The 19,240-nt window shown below is 53.7% G+C and overlaps 1 protein-coding gene across 3 annotated transcripts in view; it reads right to left on the bottom strand.

The window, feature by feature from the left end:
* Positions 1 to 1,752: 1,752 nt before the first annotated feature.
* Positions 1,753 to 19,240, bottom strand: part of UNC13D (unc-13 homolog D) — a 49,159-nt gene continuing 31,671 nt past the window's right edge. For all 3 annotated transcript variants that reach the window (XM_034789585.1, XM_034789586.1, XM_034789584.1), the window contains 17 exons: positions 19,085 to 19,141; positions 18,345 to 18,442; positions 17,867 to 17,918; positions 17,119 to 17,249; positions 16,458 to 16,578; positions 15,179 to 15,322; positions 14,742 to 14,840; positions 13,195 to 13,401; positions 12,700 to 12,768; positions 11,379 to 11,458; positions 9,669 to 9,774; positions 9,502 to 9,573; positions 7,105 to 7,188; positions 6,124 to 6,244; positions 5,107 to 5,230; positions 3,919 to 4,124; positions 1,753 to 3,349 (listed from right to left, as the gene is read on the bottom strand). In XM_034789585.1, the coding sequence (XP_034645476.1) occupies positions 3,243 to 3,349; positions 3,919 to 4,124; positions 5,107 to 5,230; positions 6,124 to 6,244; positions 7,105 to 7,188; positions 9,502 to 9,573; positions 9,669 to 9,774; positions 11,379 to 11,458; positions 12,700 to 12,768; positions 13,195 to 13,401; positions 14,742 to 14,840; positions 15,179 to 15,322; positions 16,458 to 16,578; positions 17,119 to 17,249; positions 17,867 to 17,918; positions 18,345 to 18,442; positions 19,085 to 19,141 (1,878 nt within the window). In that variant the 3' untranslated portion in view covers positions 1,753 to 3,242. The remainder of the gene's footprint in view (positions 3,350 to 3,918; positions 4,125 to 5,106; positions 5,231 to 6,123; positions 6,245 to 7,104; positions 7,189 to 9,501; positions 9,574 to 9,668; positions 9,775 to 11,378; positions 11,459 to 12,699; positions 12,769 to 13,194; positions 13,402 to 14,741; positions 14,841 to 15,178; positions 15,323 to 16,457; positions 16,579 to 17,118; positions 17,250 to 17,866; positions 17,919 to 18,344; positions 18,443 to 19,084; positions 19,142 to 19,240) is intronic.

Here is a 19,240-nt window from a genome sequence, read left to right as displayed (position 1 = left end):
GCTTGTGCCCGTCAGCCAGCTCCGGGGTAGGCTGAGCACCACTCAGTGCTTTGTGCTGCACCACCTGCCAGAGACAGGCAGGGCTCTGCCCAGGGGCCTCAAGCAGTGCCCCGTGTTGGCTCCTCCCCCCAGGCGCTGCATTGGCAGCTGGGGCTGACACCCCCCTACCCCACCTGGCACTTTACTGACAGGGAGCAGATTCCTGGCAGGAGCAAGGAAAGTGGTTTGAAACCAGCGCCGCTGCTCTGTGATTTTCAGCTTTTGTGACAGCACTGGCTGGTTAAACCCCAGGGTTCATGGGGGAGCATGGGGGGGGGCAGCAGGCCAAACTGGGGGTGTCTGGTACCCTAGAAACAACAAGTCTGCACCAGAGCAGAGGCCTAAGAAATCTGCTCCCACTGCTGGGCTGTACCTGTATTTCAGGGCACCTACATAGGCCCTGATGCCATAGGCTCATAGACTTCTGCCCAGGATTGGGGGAGAGGCAGGTGCTGAGAGGCGTGTACAGGGAATTTGCTGCTGCCGACCCCCCATCCCAAGCTGTGTATTTTAGCATGCCCCCCCCCCCCGCCATATGGGTTCTAGCTGTTCCATGCAGCACTTCGACATCACAGGAAGCCTGATTCTGCCCTTGCCCCCACTGGGACAATAGTTGCACTGATGCAGGTGGGAGGCACCTCAAGCCCTGCGTTTGTGGCAGGCTGACCCTGACCGAGGCCTGGGGCATCGCGCCGTGGTGGTGTAGGTGCAAGGAGTTGGCTGCCGCTGCGTTTCGCCTGACCTACAGTAGTGGGTTAAGGACTCAGATCTGCTGCCCAGAGTGTGGGCTCCCCCGCCCAGTACAGAGCTGCCTGCAGGGGGCAGAGCGGGACTGGCACAAGTGGGGCAGGGGGCACACTGGTGGAACAGCAATAGCCTACCCTGCGTAGGGTCAGGCTCAGGGAGCTGCTATTACAGCTCCCACCTCCTCATCACAGCCACGCGGCCCCCCCAACCCAAGACACGAGCTGCTCAGCCTCAGGACTTGCAGGGTGTGCTCATGGCTGCCTGGAGCAGGGAAGGCAGATCACTGGCTCTGTGCTGCAGCTCCTGTCCCCCAGCCTCTGGAAGCGAGCGCAGGGCAGTGGCAGCCTCCATCTCCGAAGCCAGTGGGGTGTTGGATGAGTTTGGGCTTAGGTCTCTCAGGCCTGTAACCAAACAGGCCTCGCTGCGGTGTGGCAGCTGTGGGGGAAAGAACCGCCTGGGCCCCGCCCCCGATCACTGGTGCTGCTTGAAAATGTGCCTCCCGCCAAACATGCCCGTGGCACACAATGGAACCGTTTGGCAGGAACCCAGCAGGCTAGTCAATGTTTGTGGAAAAGTTAACAAAACCCTGTGGGAGCATTTTGACTCGTCTGTTCTGAACTAGGTTAGAGTTTGTTTTAAATAAATGTAAAAGTCAAAATTACACCACGACAATGAAGTGCTTGAACCATATAGAAATAAAACAGGTCCATAGGGGTGGGGTGCTGAGATAAGTTTCTGGATGGTTGGGTTGATAGTTCCTAAATAGAATTTGTCAGAACTGTTGTGAGCACTTTGATTCGGGACAAAAGGAAACATCAAAATGTGAGCCTAGCCCAGGGAATGGCAATTCTCCGTTTCTCCCACCCTTGACCTGGCTAGTCATTTTAGCACCCATCCCTGCTCTGCTTATGCATCACATACTTGTGTATATAATTTTGTCCCCCCAGCAGCAGAGAGTTCCACAGGTTAACTGGAGGCTGTTTCCTCTTTATTGCTTTTACTTTTGTTGAACCATTGACCTGCAATCACAAACTTATTCCCTTACAGTCCTTGCATCAATTACTGTACAGCGGGGGGTTAGCTGTTAAAGGGCTGTAGCTTTGTTTTAAATAAGAATAGCTTATTTGTGAGAACCTTAAAGTAGGCTTAGCTGGAGTGCCCCACTTCCCTAGTGAGTACAGAATGGAGCAGCCCAAAGCCACGCTGATGCAGGGACTTACGCGTGGGCCATGTCTGAAGTGACAACAGTGAGCACGTGTAGCACCACACCCTGCCAGGTAGTGCGAGCCTCCCGGGACGAAAGGGGAGCAGAGGCTTCGTGAATCTGGGCCATTACGACGACTCCTCCACCTCTCGGTCGCTCTGGCGTTGACCCAGTCGCCTGCCATCACCGGGTGAAGGTAGGGGTGAAAGTGGGCTGGTACGGGCCGGTATGGTGTACCGGTAAAAAGTGACCACCAGTACTGGTCCATACGCAGCCGACGTTAAAGTGTTGCTGCGGCAAAGGACCCTGCGTAAAGCGCTGCAGAAGGGACAAAAGCAGCAGCTGCCCCAGGGCCAGCGATTTAAAAGCTCAGTGTGGTACCTACTTTTCCTTGTAGCAGAGAGGGGAAGCTATCCAACGAGATGAACACTTTCCCCCTTCGCCCAGTATTTCCACTATGAGAAGTTTAGTTATTTGTAACAGTAACTAAAACATGGGAGAGAAGTAGGCCTGGGCACGGTCCCTTTAAGGCAAAGGGCGCCGGCTCTGCACCTGCCTGCAGCAGCTGAGCAGACCACAGACCTCCCAGTCCCTGGCCCCAAGCCGAGGGCCCAGCCCTTGCCCAGAGCCAGGGTCTGGGTTTGATGAATTCAAGGGGGCGCTGTTCTGCAGCGGGAGCGCTAGTGATTTCCCCACTGTGGCTGCTGCAGGAGCTGCAAGAGGACACAGTCCTGCACTTACCCTTGACAGCAGCTCTCCCCTTCCCATCCTTTCAGCTCTGCTCCCTCCAGCACTAGTGAAGTCTTGCACGCTCCGTGCGGCTTAGACAGCAGCTCCCCAATGGCTTTGGTTGCAGCTTTTTTTTGGCCTCTCCCCATTTTCCCCTCCTGCACCACCTGGAGAGCAGAGTACAGCATGGCCTGCGGGGAACGCAGCCGGGGCACATCGCACACCCTGCTGGCACCTGACAAGCTGCTGCCGACTAGCCAAGGTTGCTGATGCTGGGTTGTGATGGGAAGCAGCACAGGGCTCCCCCCATCCTCGGCCTGAAGCCAGGTCAATTCCACAAACAGCTGGGACCAGAGACTGCCGCAGCCTAGCTTCACCCCCCAGGATCCTCCTCGACGGGAGCCTCTTTGCTGCCAAGGGGGCTGGGATTGGATGGAGTTATTTGCAACTGGCGTGGTGGTTTGGACCCTGCTACTGGGGCTGAGGCCTGCTCCCCTCTGGCCCGGTTCCTGCCCGGCTGTCATCACGCACTCTGCTTGGACTGCTTCGCCCGCTGCTTGCGCAGCTTCACAAAGGCCTGTGCCTCCTTGTCCCCTTTTCTGGACTCCAGCAGCTTCAGGAGTGGGTCCCCTGCGGTGAGGCGAGAGAGGCAGGGGTTAGAAAGAAGGGGAGCAGAGAGACTTCTTCCCCCTTCCAGCCCTTTTTCTTCCCCTTTCCAGGGAAGCATCCATCCTAAGAAACCCACATTCAGCCCCCACGGCTGATTCCAAGCGACAGCAAAGCACATGGCTGAGGGGGCTACAGCTTCAGCTGTAGCAGAGTTCGGGGCCGAGCCGAGAGCTACAGCTGCCCTAAAGTGACACTAGAGCACAGACTATGGTGTGCTCAGGGGTGGGCCCCTGCATGCCCCATCTGCAATGGGCCCCCACTATCAGAAAGCAGAGACATGTCTAAGTCCCTCACCACAGGCCAGCACAGAGCTGGGTCCATGCCCCAAGGCTCAGTATAACAGGGCACTAGCATAGATCCGAGGTGAGCACCCTGCCACAGGAGAAGGGCTCGCGACTGGATTGTCTGGTGGCACAGCTGGGGACGCCAAGCGCAGAGAGGTTAAGTCACTGGCCCAATATGGCACAGCGAGGGAAGCAGCACCAGGGAGGGGAGGGCAGGGGAGCATCTGGAGACAAAGACAAGGCTACCAGTGGGTTTGGGGTGCATCAGCGGTAACCGGGTCTGGGACACCCGGGCTGGGTCAGCCGCTTCCTCGTCTCCAGTCAGTCCTGGCACATTGCAGAGGGGGAAAAAGGCTTCTCCTTCCAGGTCGTTGGCTCCCACCTTGTCGTAGTCGAACACTGTGAGCAGCAGGCAGGCGCCGGCCTGCTGGCATTTCTCGGGAGGGACCAGACTGCAGAGAAGAGAGACAGGCACAGGCCTTCTCAGGCACAGGGCAGCCCACCCGCCAGGAGCAACAGGCAGAGACTCAGCCAGGTCCAAGCAAGGGGCTCAGACCCTGTGGAGCCCAGATACTACGGTGCCCTGGGGCTACTGAAGCAAAATCCAGCTGGCAGTGAAGGGGCCAAACTTGATTGCCCTTAGCATCAGGGCATAGGAAGCCAAACAGGAATTATTTATAGTGCCAGAGGACCCGTGCGTTCGGTGTGCTACAAACCCAGACATCCCTGCCCCCAAGGGCTTCCAATTGGAGTAGTTATAGCGAGCAGGTAGGGCCTTGCTGCCCGGTCACAGCTTCAGCGTGAGAGACTTGCCTATGGCTGGAGAACCCGGGGGGTCCTGTGCTTTATAAACCCACCTGTGAATAAGCAGGGGCTGGCCGGTAATCAGGAGAGAACAAATGAACCCCATGCTCAGTATCGGCTCTGCTCCAGTACTCACAGCACTGGATATTTCCCATTTGGTTCAATGTGCCCTCCCGAACCTCACCCCTCTAATTTTCGTGCTGATTTGGTTTAGTGCCCCCTGTCTCCCCGACCCCTTCTCAGCAGGCAGCCAAGGGCGTGGAGCCGCTCAGGCAGGCAGCCCCAGCATTCCACATTAGCAGATGTTGGCCTGGCCCCACCAAGAGACAGAAAAGCACTGTGTGTATGTTTCATTTCAGCTGCCAGGGAAGGCCCAGCGCTCTGCTCCAGGCCAGGCTGGGCTTGCCCTACCCAGTGGGGCTTTGCACACACAAGCCTGAGTTTTAGCCCTCCTGAACTGTGACTGCACTAAGCACATCTGGAGCGCATGCGGCTCTCTTCCCAGAAGGCCCCAGTGCAGGATCTGCCCCCCCGGTGAGCAGAGAAGCAAGCAGACCCTGTTGGGAAGGGAAGGTCTGGCCACTGGGGAGCAGGCGATGGGACGCAGCCAGGATGGCTGCTCATACATACAATTCAAAGGCCTCGTCGAACAACGGGTGGAGCTCGTTCTTCCAGCACTGGGTATTGCGCGCCACCACCTCGGGGAACTCGTGTCGCGGCTCCAGGGTCAGCTGGACAAAGGGGTCGCTGGAGCCTAGGGGGGGGCGGAGGAGAGACTAAGAGAGAGCACAAGGCTGCCAGGGGATCCCCTCGCTCCCAAGGAGCAGTGCTGTGCGCGCTGCTGGGATTGTTTCTTCTGCACTGGCGTGGCAAAGCCACGCAATAGCAGCTTTGTGCCCTCCCTCCCTCCCACACCATGGATCTAACCTCCAAGGGCGCTCGGGGGCTACAACAAGGGGGCAGAGTGCGGGATTGGTTCTCTGGGGCTTCTGCAGCACAAGAGTTTCTGGTTTGAAGGTCAGTTTCCCCTCCACAAACCCCGCTGGGGGCACATGTCCCCACGGCTTCTGGATTCTTCCAATCAATGGGCTAAACCTGGCTATGTGGGATTATCAGCTAACGGGGCTGCCACTGCGGTCAGGTGAGGTAGCAGTGACCTCTCCTGGACGGCTGCATGAATTACAGTCTGTTCCCTAGAGATCACCCCAGATTATCCAGGCCAGGTAAGAGGGGATGTGTGCACGTGGCTCTGGAGTATGCTAGTCTGATGCCACCCCCCCTGCTGTGTGTGCACCCCACACGTTACCTAGAGTGGAGACAAACAGGGATCGGTTCTATGAAGTGAGCCAGACCCCCTGCTTAATCTGCTGGGCTCTGTGCTGAGCTCCGGGCATATGTTGCAGATAACAGGGGATTTCACGGGTCATGACCAGACTAACTTCCCTGGGGTATCGGGCTCACAACTCAGCGCTGTGCACAGCTGACCGCAAAGGGACCCCTCTAGGCCATGTGCCAATGCTTTCGTCATTGCGCAGACAGTGCTCTCCCATACCCTGGAGCCACCGGCTGCATGCACCAGCTCTGATGCTGCGCAGGACACAAGCGGCACCTTGGTGCGGACTGTTTCCGCGGCCCACGGGCTCTCACCGTTCGAGTCCAGCGGGATGAGGTTGACAGCGTTGAGCACTTCAACGCGGAGCTTTTGTTCCGAGGGGCGGTAAAGAGCTTTAATGGTCACTGCACCGTACTTCTCGGAGCGGATCTCCAGCTGGGACGCGAGGAGCAGAACAGAAACAAGAGTTCGCCGGTTACGTGAATCACTGGTGCTGCCAAGGGGTGAGCATAGGGGTGCATAATCGGGGTATAGCACTCAGAGCCGGCATCACCGCGAGAAAGAGATCCCGACATGTCTGTACTGGGGTTAGGTACGTGAAAGGTGGACATGGGAGCAACTCTCCTCTCCCGTCTCAGCTGCTAAACTCCCAATCACCTGTCCTTCCCCGTCACCCCACCCCCTCCCTCAGGATGGCAAAGTAGCACTTTCTCCATCCCCAGTGGATCCTGCCATCCTGCACTGTGGGAGCAGAGGACAGGAATAAAACACACATGCTGGCCCACAAAGGAGGGTCCCAGAGTCTGGGTTCCACCTGCTTGTCTATACTGCAGTTTTATAGCCCCACAGCCTGGGCCCGTGAGCCCGAGTCAGCTGAGATGGGCCAGCCACAGGTGTTTTATTGCAGTGTAACAGGAGAACAACATGTACCGGTCAGGCCCAGCTTATACAAGGAAATACAAACAGAAGGGTCATGTTTTGTAAAGGGACCGTTCAATGCAACAAAATAAGTTTACTCACAATCACAGGACTGCAGGCTGGTAACCTGCTGCTTTATTTAACTGAATCATAACTGGGGGTGGGGGGAGGATTCCCACTGACTAAAAAGGAAGTGGGTGGGTGGGTGTGATGCATGGCTCCATCCCATAATTCACTAGGTAGCCCAGTTAACCCTACAATGACCACTTTCCTACCTGTGACTATGGAGGAGTGAAGTGAGGGGACAACCCAATGGGGGTGGGCAAGGTAATGGGGCTTTACTGGGAAGGGCCAGGCCAGGCTCAGCATGCTCTCACCTGCTCTCGGATTCTCTCGCTGAAGTAGTTCTGCATGAGTTTTCTGCTCGTGGTGGAGCGGAGCTTCAGCCCTTCCTCCAAATCCTGAGAGAACGGGGGGTGAGAGGAGAAACACATCCAGTCAGACACTCAGGCCAGCAGATACACACAGGCCAGCAGAGATCAGCACTCACATCCGCGCTCTCAGACCTTAACTCGAACCCCGAAGTCCCCAAGAGGGAGAGCAGCAGCAGTGAGAAGCCACCAGGAAGTTTAGGGTGGGAGGGGATCGAGGGGCATTCTCTTCCCATGACCGTGCCAACCTCTGCAGGAGCAGACAGCCCCTGGGAGCCTTAGCAGGCTCATCGGCGCCTGCCCCACCACTGCCACCTTGGGAACATTTCAGTGGAAACATTCTAACATGAGAATGGCCATACTGGGTCAGACCAATGATCCTTCTAGCCCAGTATCCTGTCTTCCAGGCACTTCAAAGGGAATGAACAGAACAGACAATCGAGTGATGCATCCATGGTCATCCAATCCCACTTCTGGCAGTTGGAGCTTTAGGGACACCCAGAGCGTGGGGTTGCATCCTTGACCATCTCGGCTAATAGCCATTGATGGACCTACCCTCCATGAACTTATCTAATTCTTTTTTGAACCTCATCACAGCCTTCCCGGCAAGTTCCACAGGGCGACTGTGCATTGTGTGAAGAAGTACTTCCTTTTGTTTATTTTAAATCTGCTGAATACTGATATCATAGGGTGACCCCTGGTTTTTGTGTTATGTGAAGGGTAAATAACACTTCCTTATTCACTTTCTCCACACCAGTCATGATTGTATAGACCTCAAACATATCCCACTTTAGTTGTCTCTTATCTAAGCTGAACAGTCCCAATATTTAATCTCTCCTCATATTGAAGTTGTTCCATACTCCTAATCATTTTTGTTGCTCTTCTCTATACTTTTTCCAATTCTAATGCATCTTTTTGAGATGGGGAGACCAGAACTGCATGCAGTATTCAAGGTGTGGGCGTACCATGCATTTATATTGGCATTCTGATATTTTCTCTCTTATTATCTATCCCTTTCCTAATGGTTCCTAACATTTTGTTAGCTTTTTTGACTGCCACTGCACACTGAGAAGATGTTTTTAAAATACCTAGCCACAATGACTCCAAGACCCTTCTTGAGTGGTAACAGCTAATTTAGACCCCAACATTTTGTATGTATAGTTGGGATGAAGTTATTTTCCAATGTGCATTACTTTGCATTTATCAACATTGAATTTCATCTGCCATTTTTTTGCCCCATGACCCAGTTTTGTGAGGTCCCTTTTTAACTCTTCGCAGTCAGCTTTAGACTTAACTAGTAATTTTATATCATCTACAAACTTTGCCACCTTATTGGTTATCCCCTTTTCCAGATCATTTATGAATATGTTGAAAAGCAGTGGTCCCAGTACAGCAACTTGGGGGACTCTGCTATTTACCTCTATCCACAGTGAAAACTGACCATTTATTCCTACCATTTGTTTCCTATCTTTTATCAAGTTACTGATCCAGGAGAGCATCTTCCCTTATTCCATGACTCCCAATTTTGCTTAAGAGCCTTTGGTGAGGGACCTTGTCAAAAGCTTTCTGAAAGTCCAGGTACATTGTACCCACTGGATCACCCTATCCACATGTTTGTTTACCCCCTCAAAGAATTCTAATAGATTGGTGAGGCGTGATTTCCCTTTACAAAAAGCCGTGTTGACTCTTCCCCAATGTATTGCGTTTATCTATGCGTGTCTGATAATTCTGTTCTTTACTGTAGTTTCAACCAATTTGCCTGATACTGAAGTTAGGCTTACTGGGCTGTAACTGCCAGGATCACCTCTAGGGTCTTTTTAAAAAAATTGTCATTACATTAGCTACCCTCCAGTCATCTGGTACAGAGGCTGATTTAAGCAATAGGTTACATATCCCAGTTAGTAGTTCTGCAATTTCATATTTGAGTTCCTTCAGAACTCTTGGGATAATATCATCCTGCCCTGGTAACTTATTACTGATTAATTTGTTCTTCTATTGACACCTGTCTGGGACAGTTCCTCAGATGTGTGACCTAAAAGGAATGGCTCAGGTGTGGGGGATCTCCCTTACATCCTCTGCAGCAAAGACTGATGCAAAGAATAAATTTAGCTTCTCCGCAATGGCCTTCAGTTCCCACCACTCCTTTAAGATATCTCCCTGATGAGAGGGGCGTATTCTGAGCTCTGTCCCTGCAAGGGAAAGGGCTAGCGATTTACTAGGGCGTGCAATGAAAGCTTAGGACTCCAGCAGCTTTGTGTGCATGCAGGCTCCCTCCTATCGGGACTCCTTGGCTGGGAGATCACTCTGCTAGAGCCAGCTGTGACAGGTGCAGGAGCTTCTTACCATGAATGCCGGCATGTGCAGGGCGTCCGTTGGCAGCCCGCAGCCCTCAGCGTGAAAGCAGAGCTCCAGGCTCTGTGGGAACCAGAGAGGAGTGAACAGTTATTTGCTGTATGGAGACCCCTGAAGGCAGGCCTCTGCCCCATGCTCTGCTGCCAGGTGCTACCTACCTGCAAGGCGAACTTCAGCCTCTTGTAGTACCTGGAGGAATTTTGTTGCTGGTTGGCTGCAGCTGTCAGTTCATTCAGGACGTGGTTCCAGAGCAGCTCCAGGAGGCTGTAGTGAGTGGGGGAAAGGCAGAGAATGGATTGCAGCACACAGCGAGTTCTAAAAAGGCCAGTGCAGCACAGCAGATACTATCAGTCCCCGGGCTGGAAAACCCTAATGCCTCAGTGGAGACATGAAGCTGTTGGTCTTAGCTAAGACATAAGTGAAGAGAAACCCAGGCCAGGAAAGGAGGAGGGGAAGTGAAAAGTGTCAGTGTATTGGGACATACTTCTATTGCAAGCGGAGCACAGGCTGGTTCCACTGCAGTAGAATAGAACTATCTATTGCAGTAATAGCCCATACACTGCAAACTGGGGTGATGGCCTCAGCTCATACACTTTCAGGTCAGAAGGGACCATCATGATCATCTAGTCTGACCTCCTGCACATTGCAGGCCACAGAAGCTCACTCACCCACTCCTGTGATAGACCCCTAACTTCTGGATGAGTTACTAAGTCTTCAAATCATGGTTTAAAGATGTCAAGTTACAGAAAATCCACCGTTTAAACTAGTTTAAACCTGCAAGTGACCCATGTCCCACGCTGCAGAGGAAGGTGAAACCCCCCCCAGGGTCTCAGCCAATCTGACCCGGGGGGAAATTCTTTCCCGACCCCAAATATGCTGATCAGTTAGACCCTGAGCACGTGGGCAAGACCCATCAGCCAAACGCCTCGGAAAGAATTCTCTGTAGTAATTCAGAGCCCTCCCCATCTAGGGTCCCATCACCAGCCATTAGGGATATTTGCTACTAGCAGATCAGCACATGCCATTGTGGGCAGTCTCATCATACCATCCCCACCATAAACTTCTAAAGCTCTCTCTTGAAACCAGTTCATTTTTTGCCCCCACTGCTCCCCTGGGAAGGCTGTTCCAGAACTTCACTTCTCTGATGGTTAGAAACCTTCGTCTAATTTTGAGCCTAAACTTGTCGACAGCCAGTTTATATCCAATGCTAGCCACGAAGTTATGACAGCTCCCCATAAATGTCTCTCAGGTTAGCATGGGAAGTGACAGTAAGTGAGGAGGTAGCACTCTATCCCTCGGCTCAGTGTTGAGCTGACGGCCCAGTACAGTGGTGGAAAGCACCATGGTGCTGGAGACGGCATCCTGGGGGTATAGACTTAAAACGAAGGCCCGGAGCACTATGGTGATCAAAGATCCCATGGTATTCTTCACAACTGCAGGGGTGTTTCCTGTGTGGTAAGCTGGCTGGGACATTGTGATTAGTATATTCCCTTTGCCTGAAATCCCCCTCAAAAAGCCTGTTGTGTGCAGTGATTCTGGGCTAGAAAGGCTGCCGCATTCCACTCCAGATGTGGTTGCATTTCAGCAGTGGGGGAAGGATCTCCATATATGTGGTCTGCAGAGTGCTTTGAGATCTTTAGGGATAGAAGGCTCTATATAAGGTAGCATAGTTCCTGGAGGAGAGAGACATGATAGCAGCGGAGAAAGCACCCTGCAGGGAGCTGCTGTGTGCAAAGAGCCACGACTGCAGTGAACCCATTGGTCCGGTCCACAGCAATAGACTCTAGGCTAATGGTGCTGATCCAACACTCCCCCCCGCCCACATCCAGCCCACGGCTGACCCTTGTGGTCCCAACACCGCAGCTCACCAGTTAAAGTTCTCTTGGACCAGATGCTGGTTCATGTACTGCAGCTCCGACTCCAGGAACTTCATTAGGGGAATGATGGACTGTGGAGAGGAGAGTCAGGAAACTCAACGGGGAAGGAGTTTCTCAGGCCCTGCCTCCATCTGGAACTTCTTTGCCAAGCAGCTCCCAAGCTCTTTGGGCCCCTCTGCCATTTCCCAGCCTGAGAGCTCAGCTGTGCCACCCAGCACCTGCCTCCTACTCTGTTGTGCCCACCTGACCCTGCAGTGGAGCTGGGGCTGCTCCAGGGGGGCTTGGAGTTGCATGTATGGCTCTTGTTTTGGAGAGAGCTTGTGCACCTTTGGGCTGGGTCTGCCAGGAAGTAGCAGACATTGACAGGGGGCTCTGGCTGTGGTAACTCCCCCCCACTCCCCGTGCCTGGATTCTCTCTGTGCTACCTAGAGCATATAACTGGATTGGTGACAGCCATAGACCTATCTGGCTTCCCCCCCACCACATACACCTAACCCACCAGTCACAGCACCAACCCCCGACTCCTCCCCCATGATCCCATCCCACTGAACTCCCGGCCTACCCCTCTTGGCTCCCAAGCTGCACTTTGACCAATGCAAGGTGTGTGTGTGTGTGTGTGTGTGTGTGTACGCACATGTGTGTTTGTGTGTGTGTGTGTGCACCCCTATGATCTCTCAAAGACATAGGGCGGGTAACAGGGCTGGCACAGCCTGAGTGGGGAGGAGCTGGAGAGTTACAGCCAGGAGCCAGCAGGGGGTGCTGTGAGTACAGCAGAGGAGGGCCCTGATGGGCCTCTTGCACTTGGTATGTGATGAAGGGCGGGGACAGACCCTAGAGCTAGACACAGGCCAGTTCCTGGTACTGCCTGTGCTGGGGAGCCTGGCAAGGAGTCTACCAAAGAGACGGTACAGTTCGGAGCCGTGCAGCAAACAGCGTGTGCCTCTCGCTTCCCCCAAGAGCCAGGCTGGCTCCGAGCAGGGAGGGGTGAGGCACGGTCGGGCATGCAAACCTCTAGCAGCAGTTTGCGTGCAGCTTTCCCTGGGTGGGAGGGAGGGGGACTCCGCCCTGTAAACTGCCCGTGCCAATTATTATTGTAGGTTTTTATGGCGCCCCTTGGCGTAGCAGCCGGGCACCGAGGTGGACATGTAAGCATAGAGTCAACCCATCCACCCCACGCTGAGGCAGGATTGGGTATTCCTAGGCCATCCCTCACGGCGCAGGCTACCGGGACACGCAGGGCACTGGGCAGAGCCAGGCTGTCCCTGGGCTGATTATCTCCCACAGGCAGCACATCTCAGGAGTTGGCACCTACATCTTCTGGATCCTTAGAGTCACTGGTGGCCGCCAGCTTCTGGATGTGCCTGGAGATCCCGGCATCCAGCTGCCAAAGAAACACACACTTAGAACTCTGGCTTTGCCCCCCACGCCCCCTCCATGCCCGAGGTTTCTGATGGAGAACCTGCCATGCCAGCTCCTTAGAGCTCAACCCCTTCATCACCCAGCCGCATCTGCCTCTGGCACCGGAGTCCCTGATCTCCCTCCCGAACGAGGCCGCCACCCAGCCCAGCAGCTGGGAGTGGTGGGCTGTGCCCTGCTGCCTCCCACACGTCACTGGACTGGGTCCCTTCTGACAGCACGGCAGTCCCAGGGAGAGAGCCGGCAAGACTTAGCTCCATACTATTGGCGTCTCTATTGGCCAGACCCAACAGCTAATGGAGCCCATGAGTATATTTCTATTGGCTTCAATAGGCTTTGGATCTGACCCTATTTGATTGAGTCTTCACCTTGAGCCCAGGCTGGGGGTTACCTTTTTTGCCAGGTTCTGCACCACGTCTCTGATCTCGTGGTCGAGACAAGTGATGGTGCCCTGCAGCTGGTTGTGCAGGGTGTGCTCGATCTGCTCCGGCTCAATGATGCCCTCCATTCGCTGCTCCAGGAGCCCCCAGTCCAGCTGCGCCGGCAGCTTCAAGATCAGCAGCCGCAGCTGCTCCACGTTGTTCACCACGATGCAGAGCTGGGGTGGGAGGAAAGAGGAAAAGCCCCACGTCAGTGAACACGCACTACCCTCGCTGCCCGCAGCCCGCTCCCCCTGGTCCAGTCCCATCCTCACCCCCATAGGCCCATCGTGAAAGGCACCCTGCACCCAGGGGACATCAATGAGCAGTCTGGTACAAACACAGACAACTGGGGAAAGTGAGGCAGGGAACTATTAGGCTCCTGCCCAAGCCAGTGGCAGATCCAGACCCCAGATACCTGTCTTCCAGACCTGTACTTTAAGATCACACTATGATGAATTGTCTGAGCTAATCAGAGGGCAGGGATGACACCCAGTTCCCATGCACGACCATAGCTGGGCATTTATTTCCTTGCATTCTGATTGGACAAGGCTGTAACTAAATGTGCAACAGGCAAGCTCTGCAGCTCAGTCCCATCCCCTTTTCCCCCACCAAGATTTGAGCATTGGCCTGCTAAACCCAGGGTTGTGAGTTCAATCCCTGAGGGGGCCACTTAGGGATCTGGGGCAAAATCAGTACTTGGTCCTGCTAGTGAAGGCAGGGGGCTGGACTCGATGACCTTTCAGGGTCCCTTCCAGTTCTAGGAGATAGGTATATCTCCATATAGTATAAATTAGCCCCAGCTGGCCGTGGCTATGAGACACCGAGTGCAATCATAGACACGCTGGGGAAATGCATGCTGAAGGTTGGGCCAGCGTAGGAGACATTGCAGGCAGGTGAAAGCTGGTGAGTGGGATTATGGTCCCGATGGATCCTGGGAGCAGGGCAGTGAACGCAGGAGCCATCCAGCTCTTGTAGGTACTTATCTGGCCCCTATTACTGTGGTATCTGAGCCCCCCACAATCTTTAATGTATGTATCCTCATAGCACATCTGTGAGGCAGGGCAGTGCTGTTATCCCATGGTACAGATGGGGAATTGAGGCACAGAAAGGCTAAGTGATTTGCCCAAGGTCACCCAGTAAATTCATGGCAGAGCAGGGGATTGAAGCCAGGTCTCCTGAATCCCAGGCTAGCACTAACCACTGAGCAATCCTTACTCCCTGGTTCCCTCACCGAGAGATCAATGAGCGTTTCCATCCCAAAATGTCCCAGGACTTGCACAGAACCCCCCAGTTCCAATTCACTCCCTTCAGAACTTGGGCCACTCGCCTGCCAATGCACTCCTCAAATAGGACTATAGGGAACGAAGGCTGGGATATTATTACCCCCATGACCGCGCTCTGGTCACAGACCGCCCCCCGCCCCCGCCCCACATGCGCTCTTTAGAGGCTCCCTGGACAACCTCCCAATCCCTCTCATCTCCCTGAATTTCCAGCAGTGGCTGGCACTGACACTCACCCTGTTGGCTGCATCCCCCTCATCCCGCTGTTTTGATGACAGCTCCTCTGCCCGGGTCTTGATCAGCTTGCAGTATGTCAGAGCGATTTTACACATGTCCTAGGGGATAGGGCAAGAGGCAGTGAGCTTGGGTAACGCACAGTGGACAGAACACTGCACAGGTTTGCGCTGGGGGCAGATGTCGGATTTACCACCCCAGATCATGCCAATGGGCCATTCCCTCTGAAGCCCTGTCTCTGAAACTGACCTATATCTGATGCTTCAGAGAAAGGGATTAAAAAACCCAAACCACTTGGCCGATGTGTATAGGGGTAGGAGAGGAATTCCTTCCTGACCCCCTGCAGCTGATGTTCTGAAGCATGACATTTGATCACCGCTTCTTAGCATACTTACAACTTGCTATTACTGATCCAGCTAGACTGTCCGACTATACACACCTCAACAAACTTCACCATGATCATGAAGGCTTCTTCTGGGTCCGGCCAGTCCAGCTGCTGCCAGGTTTTAACAATCTGAGCATAGCACGTGGACAGGTCAACAGTGGACGTGCTGTGTTTAGTCAGCTCCCCCAGGGGCATCAGCTGGGTGGGTGGCAACAGAAAAAAATATTTTACCGAGAAACTTGCAAATAAACCAACAAACTAGTTCCAAAGCCAGCTCTTATTGCAAAGTGGCCCCTTATTCACCTTCCTCCTGACCCTTCCCCTACTCTGCTCCCCCCAGGTCACTGGTCTGGGACCTGGCAGTTTTCTCTTGGCCACAGCATCAGCATGCCGTGGCAGAGGAGTTAATGGTGCTTTCTCTCGCCAGGGCTTCTATCCAGTCGGGGTCACATGGGTCTCTCCGTTGATTTCAGTGAGGGAAGGCAGCACAGGAGGGACACCTGGACTGTGAAGCTCTTTGCCCGTAAGGTAGGTGCAGCACGGGCAGAGGTGGCGCTGGCTTCCCCCACATTGTCCTGCCACCCATCAGGCCTCACCCGCCCTGGCAGGACCAGACTAAAGGAGACTGGGTCTCTCCTCTTCAAGGTTCATTCCATCCTTGGCCTCTCCGCTGAGACTGCCAACAACGGGAGCCAATTGCGGCTTGTGACAAGGAATGAAGCAGAGACTCATCAACACGCTTCACACAGGCTACCACGGAGCCACGAGAATATAACAGGGTCAGCAAGGACGTGATGCTGTGAGGGGACAGGGCTTCGGAGAGCGTAGAGAGCAAGGGCCCTGGGGTATGAAGGATCAGCTGTTAGAGGAAAGGCAGGTTCCATCTGTCACCCCTGTGCCCCTCATGAGGGCTTGCCTGCCACAATGGCTTTCAGCAGGGGGAGGGGATTGTCGGGGTGCAGGAGACTGTTATTGTAGGGGTCCCAAAGCCTGTTGAGCCTTAGGATTTCACATAGTAGCCAGGGGGGAGTCCTGGGGGGAAAGAATGGGCCTTCCTCCGCAGCATGGGGCGGGGGTCGCTAGCTGGAGGGTTCTCTGCGACTTGAAGTCTTTAAATCACAGAATTTGGGGACTTCAACAACAGAGTCAAGGGAAAGGGGTTGGGTCAACTTTTGTGGCCTGCATCATGCGGGAGGTCAGACTAGATGATCATAATGGTCCCTTCTGACCTTAAAGTCTATGAGTCTATGAGATGGGTCAGACAATGACAAAAGCTGGAGAGCCTCAGAAAGACTGGGGAGAGTTTCTCCCTCTGTGGCAATCTCACTGTTACCTGGTCCACCTGGATCGCTCTCTGGGTCCTCTCCAGCGCTATCATGTAGGTCTTCTGGAGCCACTTGGGGATGGCTTCCTTAAACCACTGGTGGAAGTCAGTCAGAGCAAGGGGGCCATCCCTGGGAATACAGACACACGACTGGTTTCTGTGCTGCAGCGGAACCAAGACAGGAGGCTACACGTTCCGCTTCCACTAAGACCCGAAAAATACCTCAGAAGGCAGCGGTCACAGCACACACTGCACAGCTGCCCACCTGGCAACACAGGACAGAGATCCATAGGCTGGCAAAGAGCAGCCTAAAGTATTATCTGAGCCATGTATGTAGCTGCCTCTGCCTCCCAGAACCCCACTTGTCTATATCTGGAGCTCTAGCTCTCTGAAGGCCTGTTCAGCGTCATGCCTGAAGCGTGGCAGGTGCAGGTTACATTAAAACCCCCACATGGTCTTGCATTTGTTTATGTCGTCACTGCACTAATCTAAAGCAACGGGTGGCTGGACCAGCGAACCTTCTGATTCCGCTCAAATCTACTCCAATTGGTCCAGCAGAAAGTCAGCCGCTGAGGTGGTCCCAACCCCTTCCATTTCCCTGGTGCTGCTAATGTTTATCTCGCTCTGCATGACTGGACTCTGAGCTGAGGCTGGCTCAGGAGGTCAGTACCTCTTGCACAGGAAGCTCTTCATCCGATAAAGCTCCTGCAGGCTTATGTAGAGCTGGAAAAGGCTCTCTGCTGTGAGTTGGGACATGCTGCTGTCAATCTCACTCAGCTCTTCTTTGACGTGACATGACACCTGCAGGGAAAGGGAACCGCAGGGAAGGCACTGAGGGTAGGAGGGTTAATAAGAAGGGATCTAGGAATGCTTGCCCTGCAATGGGATCAGGGAAAGGAAATGTGCCATCCCAATTAGCTGATACAACACACTTTCCTCTTGTCTGATGTATAAGCTGTTTGAGGGCTCGGGGGGTGGGGGGTCAGATAATACAGCCCAAACCTGTTTATCCCCATTTTATGGGCCCAGAGAATTTCAGCAACTTGGTCAATTTACAGACTTGCAACTGACTCAGTTGCAAAGCCAGGAGTCGCTACTCCTTTGCTTTAGCCACTAGGCTGCACTGCCTACACCTGCCTTTCTTAAACTCCTGGCTAGTCCCAGTGTCCAGGCCTCTGGGGCTGGGGACAGGATTAGTCCCTCCCTCACAATCCAAGGATGCCCACGGTCCCATATCCAGGGTTTGGAATACAAAGGTTTCTCCACCACTAGTGATCACTTCCCATGAGCCCTTGAGGAGCACATGGAGTGCAGGGGGGGCACCTCAGATTCTTCCCTTCCTCTGACAGCTGGCTAAGTGCCTTGGCATTGCTGTATTCTCTGCTGTTCTGACTGGAGAGCCTGGAACACATGCTCACCAGCTCCTGTAGCTCCAGGTAGGCAATGGAGAAGAGATCCACCTTCACAGTGCTGCAGGGGAGAAACAGGAGGTCAGGAATCTGCCGGATATAACTCACTGACCAACCTGTCAAAGCCAGTGCAATTAACCCTCTCCCACCCGAGCCTTTGGACATGAACTAGAGTGACAAAAAGCTACAAAACTAAAACAAATCTGAAAGACTCCAGCCGGCAAAGCCAGTAATGCTGGAAAGAGAGGAGATTTGTAGTTAACCTCTGTTCCCTAAACAACAGGCAACTGTAGTACAAAACAAATCATGAGGGAACATTTCCCGGGGCTTTCCAGTCTCATACTTGGTGTCACAATCTGTTTATATTTACAATGTTCTTTTGCAGCTGGGAAATGTGGTTTGGAGCTGTTGCCTTCAGTGCCCTAAGCAAAGCTGCTGAGAGAGCATGGGGCAGATGCTGAGAGGAATGGGGGAACCATCTACCTACTTGGTGAAGAATTTGTTCCAGGTTTTGTAGCATCGTTCGAGATCCCCATTCACCTCCACGAGAAGCCTGACCAATGCTTTCCCATTCTCCTCCATGGTCTGCAAAGGGAAGGATGGAAAGTCACCCCTTGGTTTTGGTGCCAAGTGATTTTGTGATGAATCAACGTATCTAGTGACAGCCCTCACCATTGTTGTATCCGAGCAGCTCACAGATTTACCTTCTCCATGCCTCGCAGAGGTAGGGATATATCATTACCCCACTGGGGAACTGATGCACAGAGAGTGGTGAAGTAACTTCCCCTGGATCACACAGTAAATATGTGGCAGGGCTGGGCATTGAACCCAGATCTTTACCATGCTTGTACAGTGCCTTAACCACAAGGCCATGCTGCCAAGTGAAGGAGGGACATTCTTTGGGTGGCTGCTCCATTCCGTGTTATAATGGGAGCCGTGCCAAGCTAGCAGGAGTGGCCTGCTCAGACTGACACACAGGAAGGGAGGGGACCGGAGGTGAATGGCAACTGTTCGTTTCTTCTTATGGGGACAGTCGATTGCCTTCTACTTCAGCTGCAGTTGCTCAGCACCTCTGAAAACTGGGCTCAGGGTGTCTTTTGGGCATCCAAAAATCACTGGCCACTTCTGAAAATTGTGGCCTGAGAAAGCGTCACCTCCCTCTTCCTACCCGACCGGCCCCTCAGCCCAGCCCAGCAAACTGGTGTATGAATGAAAGGGGGATCTGACCTTCACCATTGGCTTCAGGTGCTGCTTCTGCATATAAAACCACTCAGTGGTTCCTGACTGCAAGAGAACGGGACAAAGAATGAGGGGAGAGAAGCAGGAGCTGCAGAGACAACCCAGCCACCCCATTCACCCTGGCACAGCAGAGACACAACAGCA

The sequence above is a fragment of the Trachemys scripta genome, chromosome 14, assembly GCF_013100865.1.
Source record: "Trachemys scripta elegans isolate TJP31775 chromosome 14, CAS_Tse_1.0, whole genome shotgun sequence".
In the NCBI taxonomy this organism is placed as follows: domain Eukaryota; kingdom Metazoa; phylum Chordata; order Testudines; family Emydidae; genus Trachemys; species Trachemys scripta.
This window is presented reverse-complemented; position numbering and strand designations above follow the sequence as displayed.